At 51.8% G+C, this 15,592-nt stretch overlaps 1 protein-coding gene across 5 annotated transcripts in view; it reads left to right on the top strand.

Moving 5' to 3' along the window:
• Bcl11b (BCL11 transcription factor B) overlaps window positions 1-15,456 on the top strand; it is a 91,837-nt gene extending 76,381 nt beyond the window's left edge. For all 5 annotated transcript variants that reach the window (XM_046426292.2, XM_046426291.2, XM_046426296.2 and 2 more), the window contains one exon: window positions 8,598-15,456. In XM_046426292.2, the coding sequence (XP_046282248.1) occupies window positions 8,598-10,645 (2,048 nt within the window). In that variant the 3' untranslated portion in view covers window positions 10,646-15,456. The remainder of the gene's footprint in view (window positions 1-8,597) is intronic.
• Window positions 15,457-15,592: the final 136 nt, after the last annotated feature.

Genomic DNA, 15,592 nt, shown 5'->3' with positions numbered 1-15,592 from the left:
GTTCCTGCTGAGCTGGGCTCAGAGTCCCCCCCTTGGGGCATCTGGTCCTCCAGGATGTTGGTCTCTCCCTCCTGGGTCCATTGCATATTGCACTCCTGGTTTGTGACCAAATGGCTTCAACCCTTCCTAGATACATGTGTCCCAAATACTAGGCTTCGGGCTGCATGAGGGCAGCCTTGAGTTTCTGGGGCCCGCTGCACAGAGGGTCCCAGCGTCTGCAGAGGGAGGGAGGGAAAGAGATGCACGTGAGTAAAAGATGCTGAGAATTTGCTGTCACCATTTATTTCCATAGTGGTACCTCGATCGCAAGAGGAAGTGTGGCCTTGAGCTGTCCTCATACTCCTCCCCAAGTGAGAACCCCTGGGAGCAGGATGCACCTGCACATGTAGCCTACTTTAGGAGCATGAGCTTGGGGGTCGAGGACAGCCCTGCGCTGAGGCCCTGTGGTGGCCTGGCCAGCACTGGAGGGAAGCCCTTCAGAACTGCATGGAGCAGCTGCTGTGTCCCCCGTCTTTGTCTCAACCTTTGTGCAGCAGGGTGTCCTGCAGTTGTGGGCTCAGGCAGCCTCCACCTTGGGGCCTCTCCTTCCTCTTAGGTGTGCACAGCTTGGACATCAACTCTGTGTCGTTGCCTGCTGCCTCCTCCTTTGGGTGCCCTGAAGTCCTGCTGCAGCTCTGGTTCTATCTTGGGGTTCTGTGTCCCGTCCACTGCTTAGCCTGACCCCCACCTGTGGCCTCCTGGAGGGGAGGCGAGCAGGACTTGCTTCAGGCACACCTGGGCATACCTGGCGATGCCAGGCTCTTGGTTGGAGGCTGTTAGTTGAGGGCTTTTCTTCCAGCCTCAGTTAACTCCAGGCAGATGGAGCCAAGCAGGTCAGCCCTGCCAAGCAGGTCCTGTCCAGGCAAATGGGCATCGCCAAGCACTGTGGGGCTGACCGCGGCTCCTCGTGCGTAAGATCTCTTCTCGGCCCTTGACCCTGGGGCTGGGCCTCCCTGTCCTGTTCTCCAGATCCTGTAGCTGGGCCCCTGTCCCACTGTCTTGATCCTGTGGCTGGGCTTCCCTGTCCTATAGCTGGGCCTCCCTGACCTGCTTTGTCTGGTGTCCATGGGTGCTGGTGGAATGGTTGGGCATGGCTGAGCTGGGCTCCTCTCAAGGCCAGTGACAGCAGAGTTGTCAGTCCCTGTGCGAGGGGGCAGCCAGCTGTGTGTCCAGATGCAGTACTGGCCCCAGGTCCGTCTGGCTGGGTATGAGTGCTGTTCTGCCACTTAACCCATGACACCCTGTGCCCCTCGCCTTGTCTCTGATGATGGAAAGTGTGGATTCACACTCCCTGGAGTGCCACCTGATGCTCAGGCCTTTTCAAAAACCCAGTGCTGCCTTGTGATCCGAATGAAGGGGGTCTGGACACAGCGCTCTGGGAATAGACAGGGGTGTGTGCTTGAGTTGGATCTGGAAGGAGGTTTTGCAGGTAGAGAATAGAAGACAGGTATTTCAGGCAGCAGGAACTGGCAAGGGCTTGGAGGGATGAAAATGGACAGCCCAAAGAGAGGGGCCTCAGAGAGGGCGTGGCCAGGGTGTGATGGTGGAGGCCGCAGGATGGCGTCTGGGCAGCGGGGCTGCGTCAGCTCTGGGGCTCAGGGAGCTAGCTGGCTCTTCTGCAGGGGTAGTGACAGAGGTGGGGGCATTTTTTCTTGTTCTGGTCAGTGTCACTTGGGATCCTGGTATGCTCCTGTGGTTGGAATGCCGCTGCCCAGAGGCTGCGTGGTGCTAGGCAGGTCCCATGCCTTGGTGCCCAGGAAGAGGGGCCGTTTGCTGAGAGGGCTGAACTGAGCAGTGCCTGGGGCTGACCTGGTGTGGAGGGCAGGGCTGACTGTAGACTCAGGGTTCGCTGTGCCTGGGTGGGTGCCCTTGTCCTGGTGGTGATGCCTTCAATGACATTGACCACGGAAAACACCCGGAACACAAAGTGCAGGTGTTTCCTGCATCTCCCTGTGTGGCCTCCTGCGCACCCAGGGTCCACTGCCTGGGGACCCCATTTCAAGTACTTCACCAAGATGATTCCGCATCCCACAACATATAAGCCCCAGTGTTGCCTTCACCATACAGATGGGGACCCTGAAGCTCCTTCAGTCCAGCCATGTGGCCAAAGTGTCCTGGCTTCAAAGTGAATCTGGAGGGAATGTGGGGTCCGGCTGGCAAATCCAAGGAGCACACCAAGCTGCAGGACTCTCATTACTGTAGGCCAGTTATAAAGCACTTGGGCCTCAGTCACCACACTGGGGAGGGTCCTAGCCGTCAATAAAACCAGCTCAGTCCTGTCCTCAAGGAGCCTGGAATCCAGCCAGAGGATGAATTTTAGATGAATAATCCAAGGCCAGTAATGTCTTCTTGAGTTTCCTTTGTTTCTTTTATAAATGGCGACAATGTGTGTAGTTCTTGGGATGGTGAATGAGGACACAAGCAGGTCAGAAGCCCAACATAGTACAGGCTCCAAGCCCCCAATCCAGCCGAGCCCTTGAATCTCTCCTCTCTGCACACTGAGCTTCCCCTAGTACCACCCCAAATTTCCATGAAATGACTGAGCTAGTTCTTAGGTGCTCCCTGTCTGCCTTGGACTGCAAGGCGCCTCCCCAGCCAGGCGCCTCCCACACACAGCAGACTCGGCTCCCGCTTGTCCCGTGAGAGAATGACAGGCAGGTGTAGTCACTGAGCTCAGCAGGACACAGCGCTACTGAGTGTACTGGCCTTGTCTGTTGTGATCAATGGACTTAGGTGTGCTGGTGTCCACAAACAGTAGAGAGGCTCAGGCGCACTTGATTTGGTGATGGCTGTCTGGAGCCTGGGGATCCAGAGGATTCCAGGCCTGGAGGGAGAGTGCGGGGATGGATTGGTGATGTCTGCCACAGGCACTGGCTTTGGGGAGTGGGTCTGTTCTCTCATTGGGGAGCAGATACCCTCAGTCCTAGTCCCACAGTTACTGCCACCACAGCACCAGCACCCTGTCGGGACCACTTGTGAAAGATTTTTTTTCTTCTAAAATAGCTGCAACTATTACTTTCCCATGAGTCAGTCAGCTTGATCTCATGAGTTATTGTGGTTCTAACTCCCAAACAGCACGTCTTGACACTTTGGTTAGCACTTGAGCTGGAATGAGAGGTAAAACACCAAAGCATACAGTTTCCCTTGCCCCGGGATCCTTTGGCTCCGGGGGATCCGAGTCTGCACAGAGACTCTGGACCCACCTTTTATCTCAGCAGTGTAACAGCAGGAGCTCCTCTGGCCAGGAGTGTGGCCTTGGTTGGACGCCTCATCTCTTCCAGCCCTCAGCTTCAGAGGTCACTGGGGTGAGGTCTTCTGTGTGCTCAGCTCGGGGACAGCTCAGGGAGTGGATTTATTGTACTCGTCACTGCAGCTCCACTTGCTGCTGAGGAGGGCTGAGATTGGACGGGACGCATTCGGGGTGAGCAGCGGTGCCTGCCGATTCTATGGATGACAAGGCCCAGGAATAGTGCAAACGTGAAGCTTCGTAGACTCCAAGGCACTCAGTCGATGTTTTCTTTCTGACAGATGGTTTTCATTTTTGTTTGTTTTTTTGCGGAGTTAGGGATTGAACTCTGGGCCTCCTGCATCGGCCTGTGCTCTCCCACTGAGCCACACCTTTCATGAGCAGCCGTAGATTCTAGAGGACGATTAAGCACTCAGCTTGCAAAACCAGCCTTGTCTTTGGTCCTGTATCCTGGTCATCCTGAAGGCCAGAATGGGAAGAAAGCTGCCTCTGGGCCTTCTGGGGCCTGGCTTCTTGGCCCTAGACTCAGCCACCTCAGTATCTTATGACCCTCTCCCCTGTCTGTCCCCCAAGTGGCATATGGCACCCAGTGGGCTTTCTGGCTCTGAGAAATGACTCCACTTCTTCTCTCTGGGGTCAAGGCCTGTGGTGGACTTGACTGGGGTCCATCCTAGGGTAATGAGTGCCCTTCACACAGTACAATGGTGGACCCCTGTCCTGACGTCTACTGTGATAAAGGACAGGGAATCCTTCCGGTGGCAGGTCCTGTGTGCTGGAGGCAAGGGGGTCCTGCAGGGGGCCCCTGAAGGGGGCCGTGGCCTGGCTGCATTCTGGCTGCGTGAACTTGCTTTGCTAGCCTCCGTGTCCTCGTGCCAGCAGGGCCAGGTCCTTGCCTGGCCTCCCTCTGAGATGGTGGTGAGCAGTGATGAGCTAATGCGGTGGAAAGGCCCCATCAGGTGCAGAATGCTCTGCAGCCTGTAGAGGGGCCACAAGGCCCAGAACCGATCCTCTCCGGCAGCCTGGGCCACTGAATCTCTCGCAGGGCAAATGCCCTTCCATTTGGTATCAGTTGGCCTGGAGGGCCAGCACTCTCAATTATGGCCTATTCATTGAATAATGATTCAATTAAAGGTATGCTTTTTATGGAACACCCTGATGCCTTTATTGGTCTTACTAGAGTAGCTGGCATCATGAGGAGGAACCATTATTTCAATGCACATAAAACAGAGTCTGGGACCCGAGGGAAAGCAGCATTCCAATGCAGGAGTCCAGTTGCCTGTTGGTTCCCAACGTCACCATAAAAAATCACGTTTCCTCAGCGTTTGCAAGTTTCTGCTTCCCGGGAACCTCTACTACATGAGGCCGGCTGCATTAAAATTCCTCCAGGGTTTTATTACTGCCAGAGCCGCACTGAAAGCCGTCCCTGAACCACGCACCACCAGGCACAGGATGGAAAACAAAACCGCAACGAGTGAACCCCTCCCTGCACCCGCTGCGTGGCGATGCGTGATTTACAGGGACAGCATCTCATTCATGCCCCAGCCCTCTAGCGAGGCAGGTGTGTGATTTGTGTTCTACTGATGAGGAAATCAAGGCTCAGAGGGGTTAGGTGACTTGCTTGGCAGCACCTGTCTGGGAAGAGGGCAGAGGTATTAAGCAAATGCTGCTGTCCAGGGCTCTGGTAACCAAGAGGTCACGGGGAGGGTTTTGCATTTGAGAGAGATGCCAAGGGGATCACTTTAGAGTCAGTAGAACCAAGAAGATCCAGTGTCGGCTTCTGCCAGAGGGCACTAGAAAGGTCCGAGAGATGAGGGCGGAAGGAAGCCAGCAGATGAAGAGCTGGGCCCTGAGTTCTGAATTGCCCTGTGCCATTCCACGAGCAAAACGCAGCTGCTATTTCCAGGTCTGTAGGCCAGGTTCGATGTTTCTGGGTAAACCACTTCTAAACAGTCTAGGCCTTGACCTGTCTCTGTTGGAGCCATGGTGGGAGTGGGTCCTGTCTGGGACACCAGCAAAGAACTCGCCTTGAGCTACAGTTCTGCCTCCAACTCCCTCAGGTGGCCTGAGCTCCAGGAGGGGTTGGTGCAGGGCGTGTTTGATCTCAGGAAGGGGAATGGGCAGGCCCAGAGTCGGAATCAGCCTGCTATCTAAGGGTCCACCGCTGAATTTGTGCTTTTTTTTTTTTTTAAGAAAATTGAGTTTTTGAATACATTTTGAAAACATTCAGAGTGGCTCTTCAAAGACTTTCTGGTATTCTGGCCTTAGAAGTGAGAGTCCCGTGTTCAGGACCACTTATGGCAGGAGATAACCAGGAAGTCATTTTATTAAAAAAAGAATGAGGGTGTCAAAGGAGTTGTCTAGGGAGGGCCTCGAGGGCTGGGAGAGCCTCAGACGGTCAGGTGCTGTCAGATCCCAGGGAGGCCACTGCCTGTGGTCAGCTTTGCTGTTCACATAGGGGATCTTCCAATCAGAGTGGGTCAGGGGGCTCTGGTAAGAAAGAACTTACCCTGGCATGACAGACGGCCTGAGATCCCACTTGTAAACAGAGCTCTTTGCTACCTCACGGTGAATTATGGACAGGTAAATTCCTCCTGAAGCTGGAGTTTTAGAAGTGTCCATTTTTTTTTTTTTTTAAAACAAGAAGTGGAAACATCTGAGCTTTTTAGAACATGCAGCTACATGTTTCTCAGCAGTTGCCATTTTGAGTTTTTAAAAAATGTAATCGGCCATTTCGGCCTCCAGGCAGTCTTCATCGCCCTGCCTAGGACCTCTGCATTTTCCTCTGAAATTCCCCACTAGCCACAGAACTTTCTAGGAAATGCATAGCCACCAGATCAAGAAACAGGAAGTGCTTTGGAGCTACCTAAGGAAGCGGAGATGATGGAGAAGAGATGTGGGGAGGGAGGTCCAGATGAAAACCAGGCAGAACCACAGTGGCCGTGGGCCATCAACCCTTGAGTTAGATTGGACGAAGCTGGGGAAGGGTTCTGACATGCCTTTTAATTTGAAGATCTGTGACCTCGGTGGACGTGGCACTTCATTTGTGTCATTAGCTCCTGGGTCTGAAAAGGACTTTCATTTATCTTCTCATTTATTGCTTACTTATAAGAGCCCTCTAAGTATGGTTTCTGGCTGTCTGTCTCATGAGCTGTCTGAGGTATGATGTCCACTTCCCCGGAGAAGCCGATGCCCCCTCTGCTAGTGGCCTGCAGAAAGGGTGGGGGTGTCTGTGGCCCGACAATGAGCATCATGGCCATTCAGGCCTTTCTACCCTCTTCCAGGTGGGGGACATTCCCTTGGGGGGTGTGATAGGGACAGAGTCACTCAGACACTCTGGGAGAGGGAAAAGGCCCCAACACCCTGGAGAAGAAAATAGCCTTGGAAGTTCTCCCTGAGCTATTTTAAAGGCGAGGCGAGGCTGAGCCTCAGAATTCTGTCCTGCCCCTCCCTGCCTCTGGTCTTCTCTCCACCAAACAGACACAAAGTGAGAGTGCACTGTGGCATAATCCCCGAGTACAGCAGGCACGTAAAAGCACGTCCCGGTTTCCAGTGCCAGGTGTCCCATCGGGTTGGTTCTGAAGTCTGGGGAGTCTGTGCCCAGCCCGTTGGGCAGCTTCTGCAACACTGCCCATGGGGGGTGTGTCGGGAGGTCCTCGACCCTTGGATGCTGGCAAGGCTAATTTGTGAGAGAGGCACACTCAAGACCGAATCCCTCTGGTGGAATTCAGGGCCACGTGCCTTGTGCCTTTTAAAGATGGTTTCTGAAGGATAGTTAAGGCAGCTACAAGCTCTGCTAAGGCTGCTCCCTCCAGGAACATAATTAGTGGGTGTAAAACAAAAACACGCTCTGCGCGGGATTTCAGAGTCCTTAAGTCGAGGGGTGGAGCAGCCAAGATGGGGATTGCTTTGTCTACTCCCCCCGTGTGGCCTTCCTGATGTGGGCGCGATGACAACGAGCATGTTTGGCCTCACCAGCGTGCCTGACTTTAAAATCTGCGTTAGATTTTCCAGGTTCAGGAAAGTTTGAATAAAACAAAAGGAGCTTTTCAAGACTGCAGTGGCGACGTCTTGTACCTGGTCTGGGATGGGATTCCTGTTATTTTTTCCTTCCCGGCTGGTGCATCTGATGATGGAAGATGGCCTGTCCGCGCCTGTCTCACTTGTGTAAAGCGTTAACAGGGGCTCCGGTCGGCAGAGCAGCCAGATTCAGCAGAGGTCGAGGAGGCCGGCTGTGAGAAGGTTCCAGATGAAAGGTTCAGCCTCCATTTTGTGACTGCCTCAATGATGGACAAAGACGGTGACATTTTGGCTCAGTGCCACCAGAGCCCACTTACAGTTTGCTACCCATATCACTGGAGCCAGTTCTGACAAATCAACCTTTACAGTGGTTCATCCTGATGGCCTGTCAGGCATGGCGTGGCCTTTCATTCCTTAGTATTCTGGTACTCCTCGAGGTCAGTGTCCTGAAGGGGCCCATGGAAGCTGAATTCCACACCACATCTGGGGCCTGGCCTGTGCATGAGGACACTAGGCAGGGACAGCTGTTGGGTCTCTGCAGCACTTTATATAGGCTGTTTCAACTGCACAGTGCTTTCTGCAGGGACACTGGTGTGGGAAACACAGGGATTTCCTATGGCTAAATGGCAAACATTGCAAAGATATCGCAACCATCTCTCCTCAAGAAAAAAACATTTCTTTGCAATTACCTTGAATCAAATATTGTCTGAATCAGTGTTTCCCATGGTGGAGAGGTGATTTTGCTCTGCAGGGGACAAATGGTGTGTCTGGAGATATTTTTGGTCTCCACTCAGAAGGAGGGGTGCTCCCCACAATACCAAGACTGCCCTGCTCCCACCCCAACAAAGAATCATTGGGGTCTAATGTCAATAGGGTTTGGGTTAAGAAACCCCAGTCTAGATTGCCTTATATGGTTGAGCTTTGGCCTAGCTGTTTTTCCCAGTCCATTGTTTGCTGATTCCATTAAAATAAGGCTTTCTTCTGGGCACACTTTCATCTGGTTTCTGAGATAAGGAGAAAAGCACCTTGAGGACAGGCAAAAGCCAGGCTACAGAGTGGAAGGAACTTGTTGAGATCCAGTTACCAGGGCGCCCTATGCACAGATCTGACTTCTTCAGTGCCCAGCCAGGTGGGAAGAGCAAAGCCAGGCCTGCCCAGAAGTGGCCCTGCAGCCTCTTGTGGGAGCACAGGGCTCTTGGTCTGCTGACTGCCTCCAGGTTAGTGGCCCCTTGGTGCCCATGCCCCCTGCCACTTCTCATGCTCTCTCTGCCTTTCTGTCCGTGTGTCTCCCCAGGTAAAGATGAGCCTTCCAGCTACATTTGCACAACATGCAAGCAGCCCTTCAACAGCGCGTGGTTCCTGCTGCAGCACGCGCAGAACACGCATGGCTTCCGGATCTACCTGGAGCCCGGGCCGGCCAGCAGCTCGCTCACGCCCCGGCTCACCATCCCGCCGCCGCTGGGGCCCGAGGCTGTGGCACAGTCCCCACTCATGAATTTCCTGGGCGACAGCAGCCCCTTCAACCTGCTGCGCATGACGGGCCCCATCTTGCGGGACCACCCTGGCTTTGGTGAGGGCCGCCTGCCCGGTACGCCTCCGCTCTTCAGCCCGCCGCCACGCCACCACCTGGACCCGCACCGCCTCAGTGCCGAGGAGATGGGGCTCGTCGCCCAGCACCCCAGTGCCTTTGACCGAGTCATGCGCCTGAACCCCATGGCCATCGACTCACCTGCCATGGACTTCTCGCGGCGGCTTCGCGAGCTGGCAGGCAACAGTTCCACGCCGCCACCCGTGTCGCCAGGCCGCGGCAACCCTATGCACCGGCTCCTGAACCCTTTCCAGCCCAGCCCCAAGTCCCCTTTCCTGAGCACGCCGCCGCTGCCCGCCATGCCCCCTGGCAGCACCCCACCGCCACAGCCCCCGGCCAAGAGCAAGTCGTGCGAATTCTGCGGCAAGACCTTCAAGTTCCAGAGCAATCTCATCGTGCACCGGCGCAGCCACACGGGCGAGAAGCCCTACAAGTGTCAGCTGTGCGACCACGCGTGCTCGCAGGCGAGCAAGCTCAAGCGCCACATGAAGACGCACATGCACAAGGCCGGCTCGCTGGCTGGTCGCTCCGACGACGGACTCTCGGCCGCCAGCTCCCCGGAGCCTGGCACCAGCGAGCTGGCTGGCGAGGGCCTCAAGGCGTCCGACGGCGACTTCCGCCACCACGAGAGCGACCCGTCACTGGGCCACGAGCCCGAGGAGGAGGACGAGGAAGAGGAGGAGGAAGAGGAGGAGCTGCTGCTGGAGAACGAGAGCCGACCCGAGTCGAGCTTCAGCATGGACTCGGAGCTGAGCCGTAACCGCGAGAACGGTGGCGGTGTGGCCGGGGTGCCGGGCGCGGGGGGCGGCGTGGGCGGCGCGGCCAAGGCTCTGGCCGACGAGAAGGCGCTGGTGCTGGGCAAGGTCATGGAGAACGTGGGCCTGGGCGCGCTGCCCCAGTACAGCGAGCTGCTGGCCGACAAGCAGAAGCGTGGCGCCTTCCTGAAGCGTACGGCCGCTGGTGACACGGGCGACGAAGACGACGCGGGAGGCTGCGGCGATGCGGGTGCGGGCGGCGCGGTGAACGGGCGGGGCGGTGGCTTCGCGCCCGGCGCTGAGCCTTTCCCCGGCCTCTTTCCCCGCAAGCCGGCACCGCTGCCCAGCCCCGGGCTCAACAGCGCGGCCAAGCGCATCAAGGTGGAGAAGGACCTGGAGCTGCCCCCCGCCGCGCTCATCCCGTCGGAGAACGTGTACTCGCAGTGGCTCGTGGGCTATGCGGCGTCACGGCACTTCATGAAGGACCCATTCCTGGGCTTCACGGACGCGCGCCAGTCGCCCTTCGCCACGTCCTCCGAGCACTCGTCCGAGAACGGCAGCCTGCGCTTCTCCACGCCCCCCGGGGACCTGCTGGACGGCGGCCTGTCGGGCCGCAGTGGCACCGCCAGCGGGGGCAGCACGCCGCATCTGGGCGGCCCGGGCCCTGGGCGGCCCAGCTCCAAGGAGGGCCGCCGCAGCGACACGTGCGAGTACTGCGGCAAGGTGTTCAAGAACTGCAGCAACCTGACGGTGCACCGGCGGAGCCACACCGGCGAGCGGCCTTACAAGTGCGAGCTGTGCAACTACGCGTGCGCGCAGAGCAGCAAGCTCACGCGCCACATGAAGACGCACGGGCAGATCGGCAAGGAGGTGTACCGCTGCGACATCTGCCAGATGCCCTTCAGCGTCTACAGCACCCTGGAGAAACACATGAAAAAGTGGCACGGCGAGCACTTGCTGACTAACGACGTCAAAATCGAGCAGGCCGAGAGGAGCTAAGCGCTCGGGCTGGGCGCCCCTCACCTGTACAGTGGAACCCTTGCCAACCGCGAGAATGCCGACCTGACTTGCCTCCGCGTCACCGCCACTTAGCGCCCCGTGTGTCCCCGGGGAGGCGGCACCCCAACCTAACCTGTGTCTGCGAAGTCCTATGGAAACCCGAGGGTTGATTAAGGAAGTAAACAATTGTGGAGCCTTTTAACTGTGCAATAATTTCTGTATTTATTGGGTTTTGTAATTTTTTTGGCATGTGCAGGTACTTTTTATTATTATTCCTTCTGTTTAAATTCCTTTAAAAGATTTTGTTGGGTATTCATCCCTTCTTCATTTTTTTAACCCTATAGTGGTCTGAGCAATGACTCGTCAGCAATGTAGAGGGGAAGCATATCTTTTAAATTATAATTTTTTTGGGGGGGGGGGGCGCTGCTTTTTTGAAATTTAAGCTAAGCATGTGTAATTTCTTGTGAAGAAGCCAACACTTAAATGACTTTTAAAGTTGTTTACTTTTTTATCCCCCCCCCCTCTTTTTTTTGGTCCTGAAATAAAAAGTGGCATGCATTTTTAGGCTTTTTATTTTATTTTATTTTATTTTTCGGGGGGGAGGGATGTACAGCGGATAACAATCTTTAAAATTGTAGCACTTTGTTTCAGAATTGGAATGGAGATGGAGCACTGATGATGTCCTGAGTCCCAGAGGCCTTTTCTGTGTTGATGTCAATTTTCACCTGGTATAGGGAAAACTTTTAGTGGGGTGGTGGGGGAGACACCCACAAAGTACCACTAGAAAAACTGATTTCGAGGGCTGCCCTGGGAAGAGGCCCCGAGCATTCTGAGGTTGTGCATTACCAGCAGAGAGCACCCTTTTCTTGGAATGTGGGTGTGCCCTGGGATGCCATCTCTGCCCTTTGCTGTAGTTTTGGCTGGAAAAAGTGGGCTGAGGCTATTTTTTATGGAGTAGACAGTGGTGGTCTACAGTGACACAGAAAGGAAGGAACCAGCGGAGTTCTTTCAGGCTTCTTCTGACTTGACGACTTCTCTTTTTCTCACCCCCATTCTATAAATCCCAAGCGCATGTTGCTACCCGTGATGACTGATCATTTCTCAAGCAGACAGACACCTTGATGGTGAATTGAGGAAGTTAGTGCCCACTTATTCAGTGCACTCTGATGACATTGTAGGGACAGGGGGAACATCTTACAGATTTCTGTTCCCTCTCCCTAGAGAAGCAGAGGAAGAGCTCCATCCAAAGGTGCCCAGCACTACTTCCCAGTTGTTTTTTTCTCGGATTAGGTTGGAAGGTACTAACATTGGACTGTTGATATTAGACATTTGAATTCTGTTGACCCGCACTTTAAAGCTTTTGTTTGCATTTAAATTAAATGGCTTCTAAACAAGAAATTGCAGCATATTTTCTTTGGCCCAGAGGTGGGTTAAACTGTAAGGGACAGCTGAGATTGAGTGTCGGTGTTGCTAAGCGTGGCATTCACAATACTGGCACTATAAAGAACAAAATAAAATAATAATTTATTGGACAGTTTTTCTACTGCCATTCAATTTGATGTGAGTGCCTTGAAAACTGATCTTCCTATTTGAGTCTCTTGAGACAAATGCAAAACTTTTTTTTTTTTTTAAATGAAAAGACTTTTTAAAAAAGTAAAACAAGAAAAGTACATTCTTTAGAAACAAAGCCACATTTACTTTAAATTAAAAATAAAATCCTGGTTGAAGATACAGGACATGAAAATGCCATAAGACCCAATGAAGTGAGAAAAAACCCCAGCACAACCTTGGCCATCCATTAGCTCGGTTATCCTCAGCCCCTTTTGTTTTTGGGACAACGCTGCTTAGTTGTGGAGTAGAGGTGACTTACTGCTGAATTAAAACTCAAGTGACACAAGTTGATATCGTTGAATGAAAAAACGACAAAACAATTCAGGAACAATGGCTAATTTTTTTCTAAAGTTAAATTTAGTGCACTCTGTCTTAAAAATACGTTTACAGTATTGGATACATACAAGGGTAAAAAAAAATTGTGTGTATGTGTGTTGGAGCGATCATTTTTTTTCAGAGTTTGCTTAATAGGCTATACAAAAATGCCACAATGGCTACGTGTATATTGTTTTCTTTTGGTGACGGGGTTTTAGTATATATTATATATATTAAAATTTCTTGATTACTGTAAAAGTGGACCAGTATTTGTAATAATCGAGAATGCCTGGGCATTTTACAAAACAAGAAAAAAAAAAACTTTTTTCTTTTCCTTGAAAATGTTGCAGTAAAATTTAAATGGTGGGTCTATAAATTTGTTCTTGTCACAGTAACTGTAAAGTCGGAGTTTTAGTAAATTTTTTTCTGCCTTGGGTGTTGAATTTTTATTTCAAAAAGAAATGTATAGAAACTTGTATTTGGGGATTAAAAGGGGATTGCTACACCATGTAGAAAAAGTATGTAGAAAAAAAAAGTGCTTAATATTGTCATTGCTTTGCAGAAAAAAAAAATCACATTTCTGACCTGTACTTATTTTTCTCTCCCCACCTCCCTCTGGAATGGATATATTGGTTGGTTCATATGATGTAGGCACTTGCTGTATTTTTACTGGAGCTTGTAATTTTTTAACTGTAAGCTTGTCCTTTTAAAGGGATTTAATGTACCTTTTTGTTAGTGAATTTGGAAATAAAAAGAAAAAAAAAAACAAAAACAAACAGGCTGCCATAATATATTTTTTTAATTTGGCAGGATAAAATATTGCAAAAAAAATTTGTATGTTAAGTCCTATTGTACAGGAGAAGAAGGGTTGTTTGACAACCTTTGAGAAAAAGAATCAAAAGGAAGTAGTTAAATGCTTTGGGTCACAGATCATTTTAGTTGTATATATTTTTGTCAGAATTGGCCTGCACAGAGAACTGTTGGCTTCGGGCTTCCATGTGGACGCCCGCCCTGACATCAAGGCGCCTTGGTGTGGCCGCGGCAGGCCGGATGGGAAATGCTTTATTTGTGTTGAGTGGAAAAATCAGTTTTGTCAAGATGTGGGTGACGTTTTACACAGTCCTCCCTTCTCCAGGAGGCCATTTTGCAAGGTGGCAGCTGCAGAGGGGAGCCAGCAGGGTGGCCTTCCTTCTCTGCTGTCACTGCATGGCACTCCCCACCACCTGGCCCGCTCTCGAGAGCAGAGAGAATCGCAGACCGAGCTGCTTTAGTCCTTGAGAAAACAGGAGGCAGACAGAACGTGTAGCAGCAGGAGCTGTGTCCATGGGGTCCCGCTGGAGGGGCCCCGCAGGTGGGACTGAGGAAGGGGACCCTTGCACCAGGACCTTCCGTTCCACCGAGTGGTGGCCAGTTTTTCTCCCCTGCTTCGCTGCTTCTGTCTCCAACCTACATCTGTCCGTTTCCGGATGCCGAGGGCCTGGGATGAATGAATTCGGTGCCTTTCGTATCTCTCCCTCTGCATTTCCCCACCCTCCAGCCTCTGTTGGTCCTTTACCTGTTCATTTCCTGTTGATTAAATTTCTTTTCTTTCTCCCTCTCTGTCTCTTCCACTCCTCTTTTTCTTCTTTCTTTTCTTCTTGTCTCTCTCTCTCTCTCTCTCTCTCTTTTTTTTTTTTGTAAAGCCAAGTAGCTTTAAGATAATAATAAAATGGTGGTTTTTTGGATGAGGGAATAAAACATTTTTAACAAATACCTATATCAGGAAGCCATTTTTTATTTCAGGAAATGTAAGAAACCATTATTGCAGGTTATAAAAAGATAACCAAGCATCCTTCTGGGCAAATCTTTACCAAATGCAGAAATCTTTCTTCTGGGAGCTTTCTGTTTGTGCTGTCCCCCCCCACCACCCACCCCCCCTTGCCATTTACCTTTGCAAGGTTAAAAGAAGGGGAGGGAGAGGGCCATAAAGCTGAGATTTCAGTTTCCTACCTGCTTGAGCCAAAACCCAGAGCTGCCCTTCCCTCCCACCGCCCTCCTAGCTGCCGGGAGCTCCACCGTGGTTCTCCTGTGGCTCTCAAAGCTAGCCAGCGCTCACCAGCTCAACCAAGTCACCAGAATGCCAGGACTAAGCCATCATAAAGCACAAGGGTTGTGTCTCTGCCGACCGCAGAGATAAGAGAGCTTTGCTTCTCTTTGGTGGTTAAGCAGGTGACCCAGTGAGAGGCCTCCAGCCTGGGTGACCCAGCCGACCTCAGGCCGGGTTCCACACTGCCACAACTTTGCCCAAAGTTGCCCCCAATCGGAACCTGCCACTTGCCATTGGAGGGTCTTTCATGGGGAGAGGAGACTGAATTACTCTAAGCAAAATGTGAAAAGCAAGGACATCAGCCCTTCATCCCAGTCCGTCAGCTGAAGGTTTTGTTGAACACAGGCAAATCCGTGATTTTGGTGCTCTTTGTACCTCAGCCCTGCAAAGCAAAGTTACATTGATTTCAGTCGTTTGCATTTGTACCGGCAAGGCGAAATATTTTTATTACCTTTTCTATTACTTATTGTATGAGCTTTTGTGTTTACTTGGAGGTTTTGTCTTTTACTACAAGTTTGGAACTATTTATTATTGCTTGGTATTTGTGCTCTGTTTAAAAAACGGGCACTCTTTTTTTTTAATTATGGATAAAATGTTGAGATGACAGGAGGTCATTTCAATATGGCTTAGTAAAATATTTATTGTTCCTTTTATTCTCTGTACAAGATTTTGGGCCTCTTTTTCCCTTAATGTCACAATGTTGAGTTCAGCATGTGTCTGCCATTTCATTTGTACGCTTGTTCAAAACCAAGTTTGTTCTGGTTTCAAGTTATAAAAATAAATTGGACATTTAACTTGATCTCCAAACCTTGTCCTTTTCTGTGTCTTTTAAAGGTGGGGAGTGGACAGCTTATTTCCAAGGGTGAACCGAAGGTCCTTCTCCATTTTCCTACTGACCCAAACCCTTATGCCAATATCCTGGAGGGGAGGGAAAA

The sequence above is a fragment of the Marmota monax genome, unplaced genomic scaffold (assembly GCF_021218885.2).
Source record: "Marmota monax isolate L192 unplaced genomic scaffold, Marmota_monax_Labrador192_F-V1.1 WCK01_AAM20220418_F8-fsc00183, whole genome shotgun sequence".
Lineage (NCBI taxonomy): Eukaryota > Metazoa > Chordata > Mammalia > Rodentia > Sciuridae > Marmota > Marmota monax.
Note: the sequence above shows the minus strand (reverse complement) of the source record. Positions and strands in the feature narration are given on the sequence as shown.